This window comes from Rhododendron vialii, chromosome 5a (assembly GCF_030253575.1).
Source record: "Rhododendron vialii isolate Sample 1 chromosome 5a, ASM3025357v1".
Classification (NCBI taxonomy): Eukaryota; Viridiplantae; Streptophyta; class Magnoliopsida; order Ericales; family Ericaceae; genus Rhododendron; species Rhododendron vialii.
Genome location: NC_080561.1, coordinates 38,871,452 through 38,893,209, shown reverse-complemented (window position 1 = coordinate 38,893,209; position 21,758 = coordinate 38,871,452). Strand labels below are relative to the sequence as shown.

At 36.7% G+C, this 21,758-nt stretch overlaps 1 protein-coding gene across 1 annotated transcript; it reads right to left on the bottom strand.

The window, feature by feature from the left end:
- Positions 1-10,295: 10,295 nt before the first annotated feature.
- On the bottom strand, positions 10,296-20,641 carry LOC131326581 (laccase-7-like). The gene is made up of 6 exons (XM_058359413.1): positions 20,476-20,641; positions 20,136-20,287; positions 18,307-18,551; positions 13,577-13,705; positions 12,371-13,321; positions 10,296-10,619 (listed from the first exon to the last, which is right to left on the bottom strand). Exons 1-6 carry the CDS (start codon positions 20,572-20,574, stop codon positions 10,300-10,302), a joined length of 1,896 nt encoding a protein of 631 aa, XP_058215396.1. The 5' UTR covers positions 20,575-20,641; the 3' UTR covers positions 10,296-10,299.
- Between the last annotated feature and the right edge of the window lie 1,117 nt (positions 20,642-21,758).

Here is a 21,758-nt window from a genome sequence, read left to right as displayed (position 1 = left end):
TTTAACTTGCCAAACATGTGGAGAGAGAGAGAGGCGGTAGTCCGGTTGGTTGGTGAGTTTGTTCCGCACGTGATTGACGAGGGTTTAATTCTTGAGATCAGGTAGCAAGAAAATAATTTCTCATGAATTCTTAATCCAAACATAGATGATCTGCTTTTGACCGGACTGAAAAGAGAATTAATTGAGGTGCACATAAGCTGACTCATACATCCATTACCATCGAGAAGAGAGAGAATTAAACAGAGTACCATTCAAATGTGATTAACTTCTCACAATGATTTATAGCCAAATATAGCCAAGTATAATTTTTTTTTTTTAAAGGGTAAATTAACTTTCCAAATTTGGGAAAATGGTAGGGATAGAGAAGGGAAGTGGTCCTGACGAGGGTTTAACTTGCCAAACATGTGGAGAGAGAGAGAGAGGCGGTAGTCCGGTTGGTTGGTGAGTTTGCTCCGCACGTGATTGACGAGGGTTTAATTCTTGAGATCAGGTGGCAAGAAAATAATTTCTCATGAATTCTTAATCCAGACATAGATGATCTGCTTTTGATCGGACTGAAAAAAAAATTAATTGAGGTGCACATAAGCCGACTCAGACACTCATTACCATCGAAAAGAGAGAGAATTAAACAGAGTACCATTCAAATGTGATTGACTTCTTACAATGATTTATAGCCAAATATAGCCAATTTCTTTGTTTGCTTCTGTAGCTAGCAGGAGCTCCGTTCATAAGCCATTCCAGACCGGAAGATGATAGCACAATGAAAGCTCAATCTGTGACTCTGTGAGTAGTGGATTGGCAGCCGCAAAGGCCCCAAAGCTAACCCAAGAAGCAAAGCATCTTCAATGAGAGATGTCAATTCTTACGTGGACATTCTAACGGTAAAAATTGACACCAAAATTCAATCCAACTTAACAGCCTTTTTTTATGCCAATTCCTACGTGGATTTGAAGGCAAGTCTTCTCATACCAATTTTGACAACCTCCCTCCTCCATGCCAAATTTCAAAAAATGACCATTTGTATTTTGACCCTCAAAATCCAAACTGAACAGGGTCAGTTCCAAACTTGGCAACTTCTTGGAAACACGTCATAAGAGAGAAATCTTTTGTAAATCTTCCTCGCGTGGATCGTTTGTCTTTGACCGAATTGGTGAGGGAAATAATTAAGGTGCACGTAAAGCTAGCTCTGGCGTGCATGGGACCCCAAAGTGGGCCCTACAATCGGTAAATTTTAAAATATTTTTTCAATTGGCCTCACATAAAATCAGTTTAATTAAATATATGTAAGTACTTAATCTAATCATCTAACTTTTTATTAAGAAATTAGGCCAACTTTTCATTTACAAGTTACGCCTAATTTCTGAAAGAAAAGTTAAAAGATTCAATTAAATACTTACACATTTAATGGAGCTGATTTTTGCAAAGGGCCACTTGAATTTAAAAAACAAAAAAATTATCAACGGTTCCGCAGTGGATTCCACAATACCCAATTGGTCGGTACCCTCCGCATTTTCGGATGGTGAAACGTGGGGTGCATGGGTAGTTGTGGTCCTTGTGGATTGTCTGGTTTTGTAACTGCCGCGTACTTGACCTCAAAGTCTCAAACACGTGCTCGCCCTATTCATGCATCCAGGCTTAGACTTTATCCTGCACCGCTCATCTAAACTATCCAAAACTTAGTTAATATAATATAGAGACTACCACATCTAACCAATTGGTTATTGGAATCTTACCAGAAATCTAACAGATATCAATAATTTGAATTCTTTGATTATTGTGAAATATATTTGTTGTATTCGGAGCTACTACTCCCTCTGTCCTAATTCTATAGTCATTTTTAAAAGTTCGTGTCACTTTTCAATTGATTATATTTTGCAATTTATAATCTTTTAGATGATTTTGAAAATATCGTTTAGAAGAATTCATTGAGATCTATCAAACAAGATCTATATTGCACATAAACAATATTACCAATTCAAAGTTATAATTAATTTTTTATCCGATTGAGATAGGACGAGTGATAAAAGAATAGAGACGGTGGAGCATTAATATTATTCATAAGGTTCAATAGTCATTATGGAAAATGTACTCCAACATCATTTATGGGCCTTCAAAGGGTAATTGAACCAGGGTTTGCAAAAGCGGATCAAAAAAAAAAAAAAACCAGGGTTTGCGAAAAAGAAGGGTAGTTGAGCCACGAAATGCATTTTGAATTCAAACCTGGTTAGGAGAGTGTCCTTCTGATCAGTAGGAGAGTGTCCTTTTCTATTGGTAATTTCCAGGGGCAAATCTCTTTGCGCGTCCCCTGACACGCGCACCCCCCCGGACCCCACCCCCCCTTGACCAAAATACGTTGAGCCACGAAATGCATTTTGAATTCAAACCTGGTTAGGAGAGTGTCCTTCTGATCAGTAGGAGAGTGTCCTTTTCTATTGGTAATTTCCAGGGGCAAATCTCTTTGCGCGTCCCCTGACACGCGCACCCCCCCGGACCCCACCCCCCCTTGACCAAAATACCCCCGCCAATAATTCAACCCACGGCAATAATTCACTAATTTTCTTATTTCTCATTTTTTACTTAATAACTTTTATATCTTTTTTCATTTTTATTTATTTAATATTATTTAAGTGTTCCAATTTTCAATCCGGTTGAATCGATGCAAAGATCTTTTTTTTTATCATTTTATCTTCAATGGTCATAATGAATTTTTGGCTCGAAGGCCGTTCAACAAGTATCCTAAGGTTCCTTATTTAGTTTCAGGTCTTTCTTAAGGTGCTCATTGAAAGACCTTAGAGCCAAAAATTCATTACGACCAATTAGGATGAAATTATAAGAAAAATAAGATCTTCGCACCGGTTCAAACGAATTAAAAATCGGAACATTTATTTTTTTACTCTTTATATGTATTTTTAAATTATTTAATATTATATACATGAGTAATCAACCAATTTTTTATTTCTCATTTATTTACTTAATAACTTTTATATTTTTTTCATTTTTATTAATTTAATATTATTTAAGTGTTCCAATTTTCAATCCGGTTGAATCGGTGCAAAGATATTATTTTTTTTTATCATTTTATCTTTAATGGTCGTAATGAATTTTTGGTTCGAAAGCCGTTCAACAAGTATTTTAAGGTTCCTTATTTAGTTTCAGATTTCTCTTATGGTACTCGTTGAAAGGTCTTAGAACCAAAAATTCATTACGATCATTTAGGATGAAATGATAAGAAAAATAAGATTTTCGCACCGGTTCCAACGAATTAAAAATCGGAACACTTATTTTTTTACTCTTTATATGTATTTTTAAATTATTTAATATTATATACGTGAATAAATTTCTTTATGTTATTGAAATTTTACTCTTATTTTTTTACTCTTATTAAAATTTTATAATTCTTTTATGTTATTGAATTTATTAATTTTGTATTTATTTATATCTTTTATCTATTTTATTTCTAACCACTTGTTCAGATTTTTTCTTATCTTCAACTATAACCACTCATTTAAATTTTTTTTTATCTTCAATTACAACCACACATTCAGTAAAACAAAAAACTACTAAAAGTAAAACAAAAAAAAACTAGTAAAAGTTAAAAGTTAAAAAAAACAAAAACAAAAACAAAAACAGTAATTAAAGTTTTTAAAAGAAAAAAACTAGTAAAAGTTAAAAAAAATAAAACGGTAATTAAAGTACTTTAAAAGTATAAAAAAAATTAGTAAAAGTAAAAAAAAAAACAGTAATTATTTACTTTTGAAAAATAAAAAAAATTAGACAAAGTAAAAAGAAAAAAAATCGAAAAAGGAGGGGAGGAGGGGCAAGGGGGAAAGGTGGTGGGACCGGGGGGAGGGGGTGTGTCAGGGGGTGCGAGAAGAGGCTCTCTTTCCAAGGGCCTGTGGTGACTCAGGTCATTATTGATATATTCTTCTTGGGGGCGGTCCCTACTCCCTACCCCTCCCTCAATCCATTCATCTTGCCCGGCGGAAAGGCTTATCTACGTTTATGTTTTCCCGTTACAGAATCATTACTATTGGTAAAGATTTTGATTCATAAACTCCATCTTGTTTGTTTTTTGTTTTTTGTTTTGAATTTTTTTGGATTGAACTCCCTTATTATAAATTTAGTTACAATAATATTACACACACACACACACACACACACACACATATTTGTAAAGTAACTTATTGGTTTGTATCTATTTACAAAAAAAAAAAAATTGTATTTGGTACTTTTGAGCCAACCTTTTATGAATTATTAATTCGTCTCGACAGAAGAAATCAAAAAAATAAAAAATTATGATCGAAACTCATTTTATTTTTATTTTTATCTTTATTTAAAAAAATCAAAATTTGATGATAATTTTTTATTTTTTCGATTTCTTTCGCTGAGAAGAAACAATAATCCACAAAAATTTGATGCAAAACTAACAAATACGAATCTTTTTTGAACAAAGACAAACTAACATGTCACTTTGACTTATTGGTTCAAAGCGACCTTTTGTTATCCATACATTACTAGAAAGTAGGAACCAAGGGCCAATGAATTTGAGGCATAGTCGCGTGATGCCCTAAAATTATTATTATCCACTACACATTTTATAAGGTACGCACAATTAATAATGGGTTTCAAAAAAATGTATAGTGGATAAAGTTACCGGGGCAAGACCACCATGTAATTTTTCCCAGTTCTGTCTCAAGATATAGCACGACATTGTGCCCATTACACAAAGGGACATAGCTACTTGGAGAGGGGAGTGTCACGTGTCATTTCTGGTTTCAATAAAAAAGTTATATCTACATAAATGGATTAGGCCCTTATTGATATTCTGACAACTTATTTTCCCACAATTAAGGAAAAGATAGCTATTTAAAAGATAAATGATTTGGATCACCGAACAAGTATCTCGAAGGCTTTCATTTCAAGACCACCGTAGAATAGTACTCTTTCCGTCTCTAAATAAGTGTCCGACACGCAAAATTAGGATTTACAAAATATGCATATTTTTCATTAAAATTTTTAATTTTTTTCACAATCTAATAGAACTCATTGCTATCTATTGATTTGTAAAAAAAAATTGATTCTTTTAACCAAACAAATGCATTTTTTTGAAGACCTAAGTTTGCGCGTCGGACACTTATTTAGGGACGGAAGGAATAGTAAGCATATATTTTTTATTAACAAAAAATCACTGGACAAAAGCCTGACTTTACATTTAGTTCATTCCTCTCCATATTTTTATGAAAAATATATATATATACCAATACAAATGGACAACCATTAACTAGTGCCATCCATGCTCCACAACTGATTACACGGACACAGTCTCTCGAGTCTCAAAACGTAATCAGACTTTGTAGAACTTGATGCATAGAATAGACCTCCAACGAATCAAATCAATCGGATCTTAGTAGGCCAGGGTTCGATCAAAACTCATTTACTATGTATGTCCCACTATATTGCCAATTATATGGACTGAACATAAGGCCCCACATTTTATCATATTTAATCGTAATGCCCCTAATTTTATGGGATTTATTTAAGTTCTTTGGATTTTTATAATTTCAACTTGCACATTAACCGAATAGGATTTGTTGGGCCCGGACTTGTAAGGCTGTAAACGAGCCGAGTCGAGTTTTGTTGAGTTCGAGCTCAGTTTGAGCCTTAACGAGTTGAGTCCTTATCGAGCCAAGCTGAGTTATTTACTAATCGAGCCGAGTCACTCTTAACGAGCCGAACCGAACTGAGCCTTAACGAGCTGAGTCGAGCTCGCGAGCTGCTCGGTTCATTTGTAGCCCTAGCCCGAAATGCCTCATAGATTTTGTTACATAATGTCACTCTCTGTGACCGCTCTAAAAACAGACTTACGGGTACATGAAATGTTTGTACCACTGATTAATCAATAGAATGTTTGTAGTAAGGAGGGAGTAAAAGAAAAAGAATGAACAGTAAAAGAAAACGAATGAACAGTGTGTCAAACAGTAACACAACCTAGGCACGAAAGACAAATGATAACTAATTGCAAAGCATTTATCAAGTACTCCCTCCGTCTCATTTTCATTGTCTATTATTGTGTTCGTCTTTTTTATGTCTTTTGCTTATATTTTTTAGTGTGAATCTTGACAAATATGTAATATGAATTTTGTTTGATATATCTTGATTAGTTCTACAATGTAAAGTTTTCAAAATTATAAAAAATATTATAAAAGGAAAGATATAAGTAATTAAAAAATGGCAAGCAATTCAAAAATTAATGGACAATAAAAATGAGATGGAGGGAGTATTAAGCAGGATTCATCAAAGTGGGAAAAGGTGTTACACGATCTCGAATTGTATATTTGGGGTTTCGCTTTTTAGATAACACACAAAATTATTTTACGGATAATTAAGTTATTATGTGAGAACTGTTTCCATTGCGAGGATTTTAATTTGTGAAGGATTTTATTTCTGGTGGATTTATTTGTTTTGAAAGATTTAATTCCTTAGGCCTATTCAGTTGCATAGTGTAGACACTCTATTTTGGACTGTCCAAAACAGCTTATTTACGATCTTTTGATGCCCCAATGATGATTAAAAATCGAGAACATTACAAGGTCGATGGCAGGTCTTGAGCTTTGAGTTTTAGACATTGCTCATTTTAACCTTTTCGAATTTCATCCTCAAACCCTTCGAGCCAGATGGGCCCAGCAAAACCCTACTTGCTTACGCCAGTATTCTCTTGGCGTGCGCTACTGAACTGCCACGTGTCAGTCATCGGCCGTTGACTCTATTATCACTGGCGCACGCAGGTCAAAACATGGCGTACGCTGGTCAAAGCCAATCAAATCACCACTTTTCAACCACGTGCTCGAGACTTTGGTAGCCACCCTGACGTAGGCTACAGTTCCCCTGATGATTGTATTCTGTAAGGACGTTCCCCTCTCTCTCCTACACACCCCATCACCTAGTCACATGCATTAAATGCATGAGAGACTCCTCTCCCTAACCCAACCAACCCTTAACCCCAGCTGACTGCTCTCTCTCAGTCCACTCTTGTGCTATAAATACCCCCCCTTGCATTCATTTGCAAATGGGTTAACCACATTAAAGAGAAAAAGCCTTTTCTTCTTTCCCTTTCTCTCTCTTCTCCTCTATTGAAAGAGGAAAGAAAGGAGCTTTTCAGTCATACACTCCACTGATATACACCCCACATTGTCATCATCCATTATCTACCTCCCCAAGCCAAAGCTCAAGTCATCCTTTCATCCCAACCAAAGGTATACCACCTTTGTGGCCCTTTCTGTTTTCGACCCCTAAGGGGAACCAGTAAGGTCCAGGCCAGTAGTCAATACTATTCCTGGCCTTAAACTAGTAAAATGTAACAATCGTGTGAAATGAGAAATGACGCACGCCAGTACTATCATGCCGTACGCCGGTCACGGTAGTATGTGCACTACTGGCGTGGGGATCATTGATCATCGCTTTTACTTACTCACATTTCTGTCATCACCTTAGCATGCTAATAACTGGTCGTATAGCTTTCTATATTCTAGAACTGTTTAGATATAGTGTTCAATATTTGCTTTTACCTGCTTTGGGAGGCTCTTGGGATCTCTCTGGTCATATTCCAGAACCTAGATGATGCAAAGCCAAACACTGGGTAAGAAGAATAACTGGCGTACGGTCATATTTGGCTGGCGTACGACAGTTATAGCAAGATCCAGTGGCTGGCCCTTGCATCTCAGCTTAGTCTTGGCCTCTTTTATGTTCCCACACTGTTTTATGGGGTATTCTATTTGTTTTGATGGCTTAAAGCCATCTCATTTGTCTGTAACTGTATATAAGTTGCTCTATAAACCGTGTGGTTTGTCCTGGGTGTGCACTGGTCCATTCCAGAGCCCAGAGGGTTACAAACAAAGACTATGAGTTCATGGTAAGTGGAGTACGCCAGTGATGAGGTGGCGTGCGCAGGTTGTGTTAGTACGCAGTGACCTGGCCGGTGCATACTGGTGCAATACCTGCTCACATCCCTTCAGAGCAGCGTACTCCACCTTACTCAAACTACTCTCGGTGTTTGTTCTCAATCTATGTTTATTAATTGCAAGCAAATCATCCATAAACATTTTGTCACATAACTGCAGTTTGTCACAGTTTTAATCCCCATTAACTGTTCCCCCGCCCTAATTGGCTGAAAAATGATCAATGAGAGAAAAATACAAAAGTTTTATAAAATGCCTGAGTAGAGACCGATCTCCGGATTGGGCGAGAGGGGTGCCATAAAACCCTTCTCCTCTCGTAACATGGCTCCCGAACCCTAGATATCGAAGGTGACGACGGACCAGTCTACGCCTTTTTCAAAATCAAACAAACATGGCAAACGTTTTTTGAGTTCGGTTCCTTGGGTGTTTCACCGCTAAAACCCGAGTGGCGACTCTAAATCGAAGCATTTCGCCGTGCTTTTCCAAGGAGGGCCACACCCTACCTTAAGACCAAAATTGAGAATTTTCGGGGCGCGTGTCCACACATAGAAATAATGAAAAACGGATGGGAAATCAATTTTCTTGTAAATTTCTATGTGTTTAGTTATCAGGAAAGTTGCAGGACCCATAACTTCAACTTTCTCATTGAGAAACATTTCACTACAAAATAGGTCTTGCAAAAAAAAAAAAGGAATTCTAGTTTTCTTGCACAATTCTTTTCAAGAGAACACACATGAAAAAATAAATTTTATTTTCTTTCTACTTTTCCTCACTTCATTTTTCTCTTAAATGTATTTTTAACACAACATTTCCGACAGCTTAACAGAGACTTAGTGTCGAACCACTCCGGGCCCAACACTTACATTTGTTTTGGGTGAACATATTTGGCAATGTATGGCGGTGACATAACCATGGCTGCATCAGACTTTTCATGTGGTCAACGCCTCACATATCAGAGTTTGCTTCCTTTTAAGGTTTTATGTTCGAAATCTCTAAGGTGTTATCAATTCCTATGGGACTGGTTAATACTGAGCATTTGTACCGGCTTTAAGAGGGGCACGTACTAGTAGATAGTGGGTTTATGATTTCCAAAATTAATCGATCGAGGTACGCATAAGTTGTCCGGACAACTTTTTTTATCAAAGAAAGGGAAAAAAAGTTTGGTGCAAGGAAATTTAATGGAAAAACACAACAGGAGCTACTACCAGCAGCACAACACGAAACACGAGGGAAGCTACCACCAACTACTCCCATCTCGGTAGCTGAAAGTCTGAAACCATGGAGAGAAGAAAATAACAAGGTAATGCTTGGAAAAAAGATCTGATCAGAAAAGAAAAAAAAATGTTTGGAAAAAAGAAAAACCTATGGGTACACCATTCGGTGTACATTGGATTTTGCAAGGCCTATCTCGATGCTTCACACAAATTGTCGGAGACGTTCAATCTGTTTAGAACATATTTTTTCAAGGAGTAATTATTGAGTGGTTTTGGGGCATCGCCATGTGGTGTCCCGACTTTTCTCTACCACACATTCATGTGGAATCCATACATTTTGTACTGGAGCCACAAGAATGCGTGGTACCCCAAGACCATTGAATTTTATTTTTTTTCGTTTTTACGAGGCACTAAAATCAGTTTATTAGGACATCGGTAGGAGATGATTTATTTTCGCTCCTGATTTCGCAAGGACAAAAATTAAATAAACTAATCAAGTTCTTATCGATATTCGAATAAACAATTTTTTTTTTTGTGTTGCACGGGTCCTTAAAATAATATTTTTCAACAAATTAAATAGCTTTGGTCATTTGCATCGAACTTAAAAATGAGTCTCACGCAATTTGATGTAAATTTTAGTATACACCAAATGATGTAGTACTATTTTGGTTTGTAGTTGGGCATTTACAAACCAAATGGTAGTTTCGTATTCTGTTACCCGTTCAAGTGAGTGAGGAAATGCCTATAATGTGGGCTCGACATTATAGGCCCAAGACATGCAGCAGTTACCATTCTAGTGTTGGGCCTCTTCTTGTCTGCATTCCAAGTGTTTGACAAAATGCCCAACCTGAGCTTGTGGTGGTGGCAACTGAAGTTGTGACAGTACGAGGGAAACACTGGGTAATTAATTGTTGCTGGGTAGAACGATGAGAATAATTCTCAGAATTCGCTTAACATGAAACTATGCACCCTTGTTGGATAAAACGGCTTTGGCAACCTCAGCCCAGGAGGTAGTGGATAATCCAAATTTAGAGTTTCAATCTACTTTTCACAGACATAACACATTTTCTCGGATATCTATACACGTATCATTGAACCTTTTGCACATCAACATTGCTCCTAGACTGAGGTTAACATTTTCCTTGATAAAAGTGTTGTACTTTGCACATGGTACAAGAAAACCACACAAATACAATAAAACATGGTACAAGAAAAGCAGACAAGGAGCCAAACCTATGCACTAAGGTTTTGACCTTATCAAAAACAGTTTTGGCGTTATCACCACCCGTGGTAAAAAATCTTGTTTGGTTAGCATACAACGAACAACGGGGTAGATCTGGCGGAGGAATAGGCAAAGAAGTTGATGGGTTGAGTCCGTCCTCGACAACAAAAGCAGTTGCTAGCCCCCACGACAAGTGCGTATCGAAGTGACAATGAATCAACCATACACCTGCTCTTGCCATCAAAATTTCAAAACTTATGAACAAGAGTATCTGTTTTGCAATCCACACACGCTATTCTAATAGTTTGTAAGGGCCAATTTATTTCACATCGATCAATTTATTTCTTACAACCGATTAACTAAAAATAGTTAAAATTATAAATAATTGGAATCGGTGGATCGTGAATTACCTACTTTTAATTAGACAGTCCATAACTAAATTAAGTCTCACAGAGTCGCTTAAACAAAAAATAGTTAGCTAGGGAATTCAGTTATTGAGATAGGAGGTAGGTGATATCTGTATTTATCACCGCGTAATTGTAATTAGTAACAAAGATCATTAGAGGGGGATGAGTGCTTACGAGAATTGTCCCCTAAGATAGAGTATATTAGGTTTAACGAGTGGCAAAAAAAAATCAGTAGAAAAATTAAATTCTTTTCTTCCATTTCTTATCTTCTTCACTTATTAGTAATTATTATTTGAAAGAGATAATCAATGAAATATAAACACTCTGCTACCTTTGGTACGAACTCTGCTACCTTTGGTACGAATTTATTAAGTTACTCTTTCTTAGAGCATCTCCAATGGATGTAAAGGGTGTTAATGGTATCTGTAAAGAATGAACAAATAAAAATGAGTTTTAGGTGCTCCAATTATTGTGTTATCTTATACTGTATGAGCTAGAGGGTTAAAGCTTAGGATGTGTGGCAATTTTGGCCTTGTAGCTGCCAAACAATAAATGGGCCTACTTGTTTAAGTCCCAAGTGGTTTGTTTTTTTTTTTTTAACGAAAGAAGCATACCTATGTATAAAAGTCATACGATATCTACAGATTATCACCTGAATACAGATCAAGCCATATGACAGTAACAGATTCCCATCTGAATACAGAGATACAGAGACATAGCCAAACTCTAAAGCTAACGATATACAAGAAAAACAATGAGACGAAACTGATGTCTAACGCCTAAGCAAGAGTCATCACTCATTCCACACCATTATCAACAAAGATCGACATAAGTGGAGCTATAGTACCGAGACACTAGATGCTTCGGGATAGCAGATCTCCATATCAAAGACATCATAAAAAACTGATGGAAATCAACAACCCACCGGATTAAATCCGGATAGAAATCAGACTAAATTCGGATAGAAACCAGACTGAATCCGGACAAAATAATAAAATGTTGTTTTTCTTCTTGACATTTGTTGTACGGGATTTTGGAATTTTTTTTTGTACAGAGATAACAATCTTTACAAATAACCCATTGGAGTACTCACCTACACAATAAACCAATACTGTCTTAACAAATAAATGTGGAATCTGGGTACACTATTTACCATGTATTTTAACAGAGAGTGGCCCATTGGAGCTGCTCGTATTACTTAATTAAGCTTCTTTTTTTGGAGTGGACTAGTGCTTATCGATCGCTTATTCTCCTTATAAAGGAAGCTCAATAAAATCATTAATAAACAGTAACCAAGTAAGTACGTGTTAGGTAGCCAAACGGTTTTATTTGTTTATCTCATTACAGGCTACTTTTTTCGTCCCATTTTGTTTGCTCTATAGCCACGGGAAATTCAACCTCGTAACAAGACATGCAATTTACTCTTTGATCTCTATCTTTTCAAAGAGAACGTTTTGTGACATCCTAAAATTTAAAACCAAGTCAACGATATGGGACGGAGAGAGTATTCTATATAAAATATAAATAAACTAATAAGTCAACGGGCTAAAAGATACAAGAGTGAAAACATACCAGGATTATTTGCCGTGAATCTGATGACGGTCCATCCTCCAATGGGCACTCCAACAGTATTGCGTATTTGTGGATTAACGAGATTGAACATTTTTGGCCTTGTCACGGGGTCATAATTGCCAAATCCTTGGGCCAAAACATAAAAGTTAAACCCGTGCAAATGTATCGGGTGACTTTGTTGACCCACCAATGCCGTGTTCTGAAATACAATCTGAACCGTAGAATTATACTTCAATTTCGTAACCTTTGTTGACCTTGATGTCATCACGAGCGCCTTATTCAAGTTGTTGCTTAGACTCGTGTAGTCGAATACCACTGGCGGATATTTAGGAAAATCGGTGGTGTAGATCCCAGCCGTCAGATTGTAGTAAAACGCTTCTAACATAGATAACTTGGTAGGGAGCTCGAAAGATTCGTTGTTCATGCTCGCAGCAAATTGTAGTCCTAAAGGAGCCCCACAAGTATTGTTTGCTCCGCAAGGGACCAGCCCCAAGCCTTCCGTCACAAGCATGTGTTCATCGATTTCGAGTGGGACTGGTGCCCAGTGAGGCCCGTTCACAAGACTCGTCAGGCTGGAAAAGAATTCGAAGGCCGCAGAAGTGTCGTCAACGGCGGGTAGGTTCGGCATCAGTGGGGATGATGGTGTGGCATTTTCATACGTAATGATCCCGGTGGTGGTGGTTGCATCATAAGCATCTCCCAAGCTGTCGTAGCAATGTGCCGCCATGTAATAGGAGGCTAATGGTTGGTCGGCGGTGAGTAGCACGTCTATGGTCTGGCCCGGGGATATGACAATGACGTCAGTGACCATTGGATTGGTGTAACAAGCATCGACGGCGACGATCGTCATGTTATGGCTTGCTATCTTAAAGAAGAGCTCACTATAGAGCGCAACGTTGATGATGCGCAAGAGATACGTTTCTCCTTGTACAACCTTCAGCTTATACGTGCCTAACCACAGGAAAATGCGAATATGTTCAAAATGTGAAGGGTTCTTAATCTAGATAGATGATAACTAACCAATTTGATTCCCACCTTTGAGTATAAACGTCATATGTAATGGTACATTTACGTTTTGTTTACATGTTAGTTTCCCTCTTTGGAGTATTTTCTCACTCTCTCACTTTGCAATTTCAAATATGTGATTAGCATATCAATGTGAATAAAATATCTGTCTGTTAATCAATTTTTGTTGATATCACTCACCGGTTGATGAGCAATTATACAAATCACCAGGCCAACCGTTGATGGTGAAAGCATTAGAAATGTTAGGCCCATGCCCATCAGCTAGTGCTTGCTCCTCGATCTCGATAATATTAGCATTCCACCACTCTCCTGCAATTGCAATTTAATTGATCATTACTGTTAAAATTTAAATGTTTTCTTGCAATCTCAAGGTGTTTATTTCAGATAGAAACCTTTTATTCTGTTAAAACTAGACTGGTTAATTTCAACCGTGCGAAAATACAGATTTTATACTTAATTGGAGCAATGCTAAAAAGACTTATGCACACGGATGTATTCGGAATCATCCGATTCACGTCTCCAATTATTTCATCAACCAGTCAGAGGTATTGTGTTTTTGGTTGGGGCTGTGTCGGGTCTGCCTTGTGTCTTGCTCTTTCAACTCTAATTTTTGGAGGGCTAAGAGCAGTGGTTAGGCCTCTTGTTTCTTGGTTGGAGGCCTGTTGATGGTTCAGTGGTGCTGATGTCGTCATTATATGGAGGCCCTGCTTGATTGCTGTGAGGTGGCTATATATCTTGTTTCCTCTTTTCAACTCCCTCATGGAGGGCTAAGAGGTCATATGGATACTTTTTTTGTTTGTTTTCTATTTGCTGAATCCTACCTAGTGTTAATTTTGGCCTGCAGTTTCTCAACTCTTAAGTAGTACTGGAGGGTTTCTGTTGCTGTCTTGAACTGTCTAGCTGTAAAGACCTCAAGGAGTTTGTTGAATTCTCTTTTCCTGATGCTAACCCTGCTGATTCCTCAAGCATGAAGAGAACTCAATCTAAGTGGTTCCTTATATGTTGATAGCTATGTTTCAATACTCTTTCAACTCCAGATCGAATTCGGAGGGCTAATTAAGAGCTATGTTTTCAGCCTATCTGTTCGATCTTGCTATGAAGGTTTTGATGTCAGTCCAATGCTGAGACTGTCAGAGGACAACTTTGGTTCTTTCTACTACGATCGAGGATGTGCTGTCAAGCCATTGTTATGGATGTCAAAGGTCAAAAGCTGGGGCTGTGATGATTCATGGTGCCTATTTGGGCGTATTTGATCAATGGAGGGCTAAGAGATCTAGTAACTGGATGGGTCTTGTAGTTTTTGGGCTGGCTTCTCGTTGAACTCTTTCAATTTTCATTGAAACTTCGTTTGTTTTGATATAAAATATTTTTCCAGAAAACTAACTTTCAACTTTTATTTTCTAGTGTTTGGTTGACACATGAAAAATATTTTCCAAAACAATCGTTTTCCGTCTTTTGGTTGTCAAAATGATTTTCCACTCAAATTGTTCTGCAAATATTGCACCAATAATACTTGTGTATTTTCCGATTGAAATGCTCAAGTTCCATAAAATTCATGACCCAAAACACACTAGGCCAAGTTTTGGCTTTAGCGGCATTATATTATATAACCGCCGGTAAAAGCCCCAAAACCGTTCCATAAAAGTATTTTCAACGGTAATAACATCAGAATCGGAACCAACAAAAGTATTTCCGGAGGTAATAATTAACGTCAGAATTCAAACCGACATCGAATTAGGCTCTGTTTCTAACCTCCTTATACCCGACACCCTTATCTATCACACATATCTGTGAGACTTGGTACTAAGTGTATGAATACCCCAAAATATATGGTGAAAAAAAAGTATTGGGACTCCATGTGGCGCTACCCAAAGATCACTGAATAATTACTGCTTTTATTTCTATTGATCATGGAGCCAATAATGCCACTCTTCTTCTGATTTTGTGTAAAGTGTTTATACTTCACATATAGTGGAGGTTCTCTCCTTTTTGCTTCAAACTCTCGTTTCTCTGGCATTGCTTTTGAGGTTTTCATTTTTCTTTTCAGGCACGAGTCATATTTGATGTCCTTTGGGTTATGTTTTGGGTCATGGATTGGAAGAGGAAAATGGTAGGAGAAATTTTTCAGTGTCGGGTGGGTACGGCTGATGTGGTGTCTAACACCTCGGCGTATTTAGGCAGTCCAAAATTTTTTTGGACGATCTAGATTAAAAACCGTTAATAGATGATTTTTAATGCAGATTGTCCAAAAAACTTTTGAACGGCCCGAATACGTCGAGCGGCACCACGTGGTATCCATGCGGCACTGAAAAATTCCTCAAACGGTAGGGAAGAATAACTTTCTTTCTTGTTGGGATTGCACGCATACAGAAGCGCCCAAGCACTGAGATTGAAACACAACCGTAATGTTAACAATGAAAGAGAGACATGGTCCTTGAGGAAATCTAATTTTCAGCGCTACTCACGGACTTTTTTGAACTAGTTATTTATTTCTATCGAATCACATATGGGAGAAGGGGATGGGTACACCTGTTTTGAGAAGGGGGACGGGATACGTCATACGTGGAGTAAGACCATCGGGCACCAAAAACAAAAACAACTTACCGAGAGAAGAAGAGAGTAAAACATTTTCACCCCTTTCATGCAAAATATTTTACCTGGAAAATATTTTCCTCTTCTTTCTATCAGCCAAACAGCGGAAAATCGGTAAAATATTCTACCCCAAAATATTTTACGTCCAAATAAAAGAAGCCTGAATGTTTTTTGTTTCTCTTTTTTTTTTCCTTTTTTTGTAGGCCTCTTATGGTACCTCAATCTCTGTTGTCTATAATTGGTCTTCCCTCCATGTACCATTTGTCGAGTTTGTAATAAAATTTTGTTGCCTATAAAAAATAAAAAAAAAACCCCTCTTTATTTTGTGAGACCAACGTAGATCGAATTGTTAGGGACACGAGGTCCAAATCTATGGACACAAATATGTGCGTGCAGACTTTTTCATTTTTAAATTCGAAACTTGAGTTACATGCTATAACTATTTAGTACACTAATGCTAACTGCACAGACAATGGAGTACATACTCCATGCACAGATCGTTTTGGGACCCATTTTGGGTTTCACAAGCATGATCGGAGCTGCTCATTTTGTTCAAAATATTTTGTTTAGGGCCTACGTAAAAAATCATTTCAACCGAATACTGGTAGGGGCCTTTACGAAACAACCAACTTTGTCTCAGAATTCAGGCCAAATTCTGGGACAAAGTTGGATGTTTTGTAAAGGCTTTTACCGGTATCTGGTAAAACTTATTTTTTGCAGGACTGTAAACCAAATATTTTAAGCAAAATGAGTGACTCCGATCATGCTTGTGGGACCCGAAATGGGTCCCAAAACGATCTGTGCATGGAGTATGTACTCCATTGTCTGTGCAGCTAGCGGATAGTTTAGTCAAGGGAATTGATTTTCTCACTTTTCAAATTGATAGCTGCACTATGTACCCAGGAGATTGCCAAAATCAATTCCATATAGGGATTGATTTTGGCACTTTGCCGAATTGATTTTGACTCTCTATTTTGGGAGTGCGATAATCAATTTGGAGATTGCCAAAATCAATTCCATATAGGGATTGATTTAGACCATCCACAGTAGTATAACCAAAAGATAATTGTTGTTAAAGTTAACAATATTTGTGCAAAAAATGGCTCACAATGGTATAATCAAACTTAGCAACATTCTTAGAAATAATCAAATTTTGGACTTTGGATAACCAAAACTAGCAATCTTTTTCAATAATCAAAATTTGTGAGCCCCACACTACATAAGTTAACTAGTTCCAAAATTTATATACACACATATTTCAACTACTATTTTATTCTTCTCTTCTTCACTTGCTTTATATCTTCTTCACTTTAACCACAAACTGTTTCTCTTTCTTTTCCTCCAAAAGTGAAGCTCATATTGCTCGATCATCTATAATTTAACTCATCGTTGCTAGATTAAGGTATTTTACTCTTCTTTTACGTTTCTATTTTAGGCTGTATTCTTATGAATTTAACTTAAATCTGAAAATTGTCTTTATTTGAATTTTTTTCGCATTTTTTAGTTTTGCGCCAAACTTTTATAGGTTATTGATCTCAACGAGAGGAATCCGGAAAAGTTTTTTTTTTTTTTTTTTACTTTTACCCAAGTATTTTGATAAATAATCACTTTTTAGCAAAAAAAATTGATTTTTTCGACTAAAAAGTGGTTATTCAATTTTTTGTTCCTCTCCCTATGGTTGAGTAAACAAAGAACCTTGCAAAAAAAGAAGGAAGAACCTTGCATTCTTTTCCAACTTTAAGAACACATTTGATTTTTTTTTGAAAGATTAAGAGAGTGGTGGATTTGTGATATAGGCTATAGGGATAGGAAGAAAAAAAAATCGGTGTTGTTTTGATAGATAACACTAGGAAGAACACCATATATTCGATATATTTTTGCCCAAAAAAAAAAACGTAATGGAAAGAAGTGAATGGCGGGAAACAAAAGAGGAGAGAGAGATTGTGTGAAATTGTAGTGGACCCCTTATTTTGGTTGTGGACTAGAAGTGACCATTGTGAACCTCAACATTGTTAAGCTTAGCAATCTCTTAAGTGAATAATCAAAAGCTGATATGTTAACTTTTGATTATCCATTTTTGATTATACCATTGTAGATGGCCTTAGGCACTCCCCAAATTGATTTTGACACTCCATTTTAATTGGGAGTGCGATAATTAATTTGAAGAGTGCCAAAATCACTCCCCTTAGTTAATTACTATCTGTGAACTATCATGGATTCATGAAATATGAAGCTTGATAAAATTTATAATAATAATAATAAAAAAGGCTTGATAAAATTTGACTGAGAATAAATTAATAGAAGGATTTGGAATGTACCCAAAAGAATTGGGAATTCTTCAAAGGGTTTCCGGAAAGGATAAGAGTAACCTTTTCTTGGTCGGATGATCAGCGCGCCATAAACAGTTGCACGAAGCCACTGGGCGTGGGCATGCCACCAAAGGGTCCCTTCTTGACCTGTGATGGCGAATCTGTATGTGTATTTATTTCCAGGGAGTATTGGGCATTGAGTTACATATTCAGGTCCATCCGCCCATGCACTGTGTAACTGGAAAATCCCGTGCCTACAAGAATATCAGGACATTGAAGTTGTTAGGCCCTCCCTGGCCTAATTTTTTCAAGACGCCGTCCTTTCTGTTGTTTTCCTTCAATTCTTAGTAGATTTAGATCAAATCTATATATCACATTAGTGGTCTTTATGAAATGAAATAAACAAAATACAAATTTATAAAAATCCCTCCAAAAAAGGCTGATGTAAAAATCTGACTGAAATTAAGTACTACAGATTTAGAGAAAAAAATAAGCTCAATCCGGTATCGGTAAGGGCGTTTACAAATCATCCAACTTTGTTTCAGAATTCAGGTAAGAATTCTGAAACAAAGTTGGATAATTTGTGAATGCACTTACCGATACCAGATTGAGCTTGTTTTTTATAAAGACCATAAGCAAATTATTTTAAACAAAATGAGTGATTCCGATCATTTTTTTACACCTGAAATGGAGGTTTGTACGCGCTGGTACAAATTCAATATCTGTACCAGTAGCACCAGTGCTATGTTAATGCTACTAAACATGCTTTGGAATAACAAATAGAAAAATAAAAGCAAGGGCCGTTAGTTAGGAGTGGCAGCTGATTTTCAGTTAAGAAATTTTGTTAGGTGGTAAACTGTTCTATAAACATACTTTTGGTCTATATGAACAGTTTGATGGCTACTTTTAGCACCTTTTCTTCCCAACTATTATAAGCATTTTGTTTTAAAATAGAATGTTTGAGTCAGATTACGCGCACATCGATTTATCCTATACAATCAATCATGTTGTCTGTAAATGGGGGGTCGATTTAAAAATCGAGCAAAATCCTATATTAGACTGGCCCTATAAGAATTCATAACATGCACCTGAGAGGTTGCAATCCAAGACCTAAAAAGAAAGCAAATCCTCAAGTCTCAAGCCTTGCAGTAGTACTAAAATTAATATAATAGTTACAAGGACGATGCGTGCACTTGTGGTTAAGCCTATGTTATGACTAAATTCAATTTATGCTTATTTTTTCCCTTGTTCGATTCATCTTGTCTGCAAAATCTACAAAGTACACTATATGATCGAAAGCTAGACTAAGTTTACAAAAACGAAAAAAAAATTTTCAAATCAAATTGATTTTTAAATATGAGAAATAGGGAATGGAAAATGATTTTGCCACTCCCTTTTTTGTTAACGCCACTCCCTTGCAAGTGTATTTTTGCACCAAAAATAAACTTACAGGAAGTGGCGTTAACAAAAAAAGGAGTGACAAAATCAGTAGCCTCATAGTGAATTTATAAATATAAGTTACTTTTGGCTCATTTAGCACGTGCTCAGCTAGAAAATTGTTGATTGGTGGGCTTGGTGAAACGCACGTAGAAACCACAAGAGATTCATTAATTTCTATTTCTCATACATGAAGGGAATATCTGTCATATAGGTAGACCTTAGCATAGTCAATGAAATTTACCCATTATTAAAACTTACAAAAATGTACTATCAAATATTCAAAGAACCAAATAACTATAATTATTCAAATACCAGCTGGAAATATATGCTACGTTATATTATATACAGACAAGGGAGTTCTAGTAATTGATCAAAAATGTGGTAGTAGTAATACTTACCAATGAATTGTAAGGTTATAAGGAGATTTATTGAAGACATGAATGATCAGTGCGTCACCCTCATGAACTTGTATAGTTGGGCCGGGAAGGCTTCCATTCACGACGGTGATAACTTGTTGTTTGCACAACCGGCTCATGGTTAAATCTTGCACCTAACAAAAAAATTAACTTCATCAGAAACAAGCTGTATTGAACATTGCATTTCCAAACATGCATAAATGCCTAGTAGGCATGTATGTTTATGTATTTGTATTGAACATTACATTTCCAAACATGCATGAACGAAGATCGAAAACTAAAAACCAAGTGCTCCAAATTAATTCGTTTAGGAAAGACTTACCTGAAAAGAATGCTCCACGATTTCGGCGGAGGCCACCGAAGAATAAACCAAAAGGGCTAAAGCAGATGCCAACAAGTACAACAACATAGGGCGAGCCATGTATGGAAAATTAGAAACAACCTTCTATGGCAAAATCAAACCAAGATATACGCGGAGCCGATACTGATACTTTACAAATGAGCCAGCTGAGGCTCAATTTATAGGGAGGATTGAGAATGAGAATAAGTTTTAAGAAAGATCATGACGTTTTTCTGGGTACGTGGTTGTGTTAGGATATTTTTCTTTTTGTATTTTTTAAGGTACAACAACTTGCCCACTGAGCAAGTTTTGTGGGGTTGGGTGGCAATTATATATTTGAAGACGAAAAATGCTAGGGATAGGGAGGGGAAGTGGTCCTGATTCTAAGAAAGACGGCTCTCTATTGGACGTACCACTCTATGCGACCTGGACTACTACTGGACTAAAATTTGTTCTCAATAGAACCACTTTTTTTTTGTCATACTTTATACATTAGCTAGTTGGCGAGGTGTTAATATATTAGTCAAGAGAGGGTTCAGAGGCTATTCATAGTCCTGAATTCCAACCACGCCCCTCGTGGGGCTCAAACTCCTGCCTCCACTGAAGGAGAGGGTAGGGCAAACCAACCGCGCGGGCTTGGTTTCCTTATTAGAACCACACAATTAATAACATAACCATTTAGTGTGGTCCCTGCACACATTAGATGGGTAGTGTGTTGTGATAAGTGCCAAAATATACATATTTTGGCCCTCCAAACTTCATTTGTTATTCATTTATTTATGTTAATTGATATTTATTTTGTTCTTTTGTTGTTTAATTATAGGTTGTTCGAGCTCGTCGTTCGAGATTTTGGATTAAAGCGAAAGATACAAAAAACTTGGGGTCTAAATGAAAAGTGTTTAAAAAAGGATTATTGGTTTATTATTTCATGAAGTCCAAAAATCTTTGTGTGATTAAACTTTTCAATCCATATAAAAACAAATTACCCTACCGACTTTCAGAAGCTTTGGATTAAAGCTGCGCATCTCTTCATAGCATCACTGTTTCCCACGGACGACAGTGGACAAAAGGACAGAGCTGTGCACATCATCAGTACCCATTTCGAAACATTAGAAGCAGTTTTTTTTACTTGCGAGATTTAAATTTTTCTTTCAGAGCTTTTTAGGGTTCGTTCTATTATTTGCATCCCGATAACTTGTTTTAATTTATGTTCTTTATAAAAGTTGTTCTTTATTTCTTGTCTAACTTAAATGTTTTATTTATTT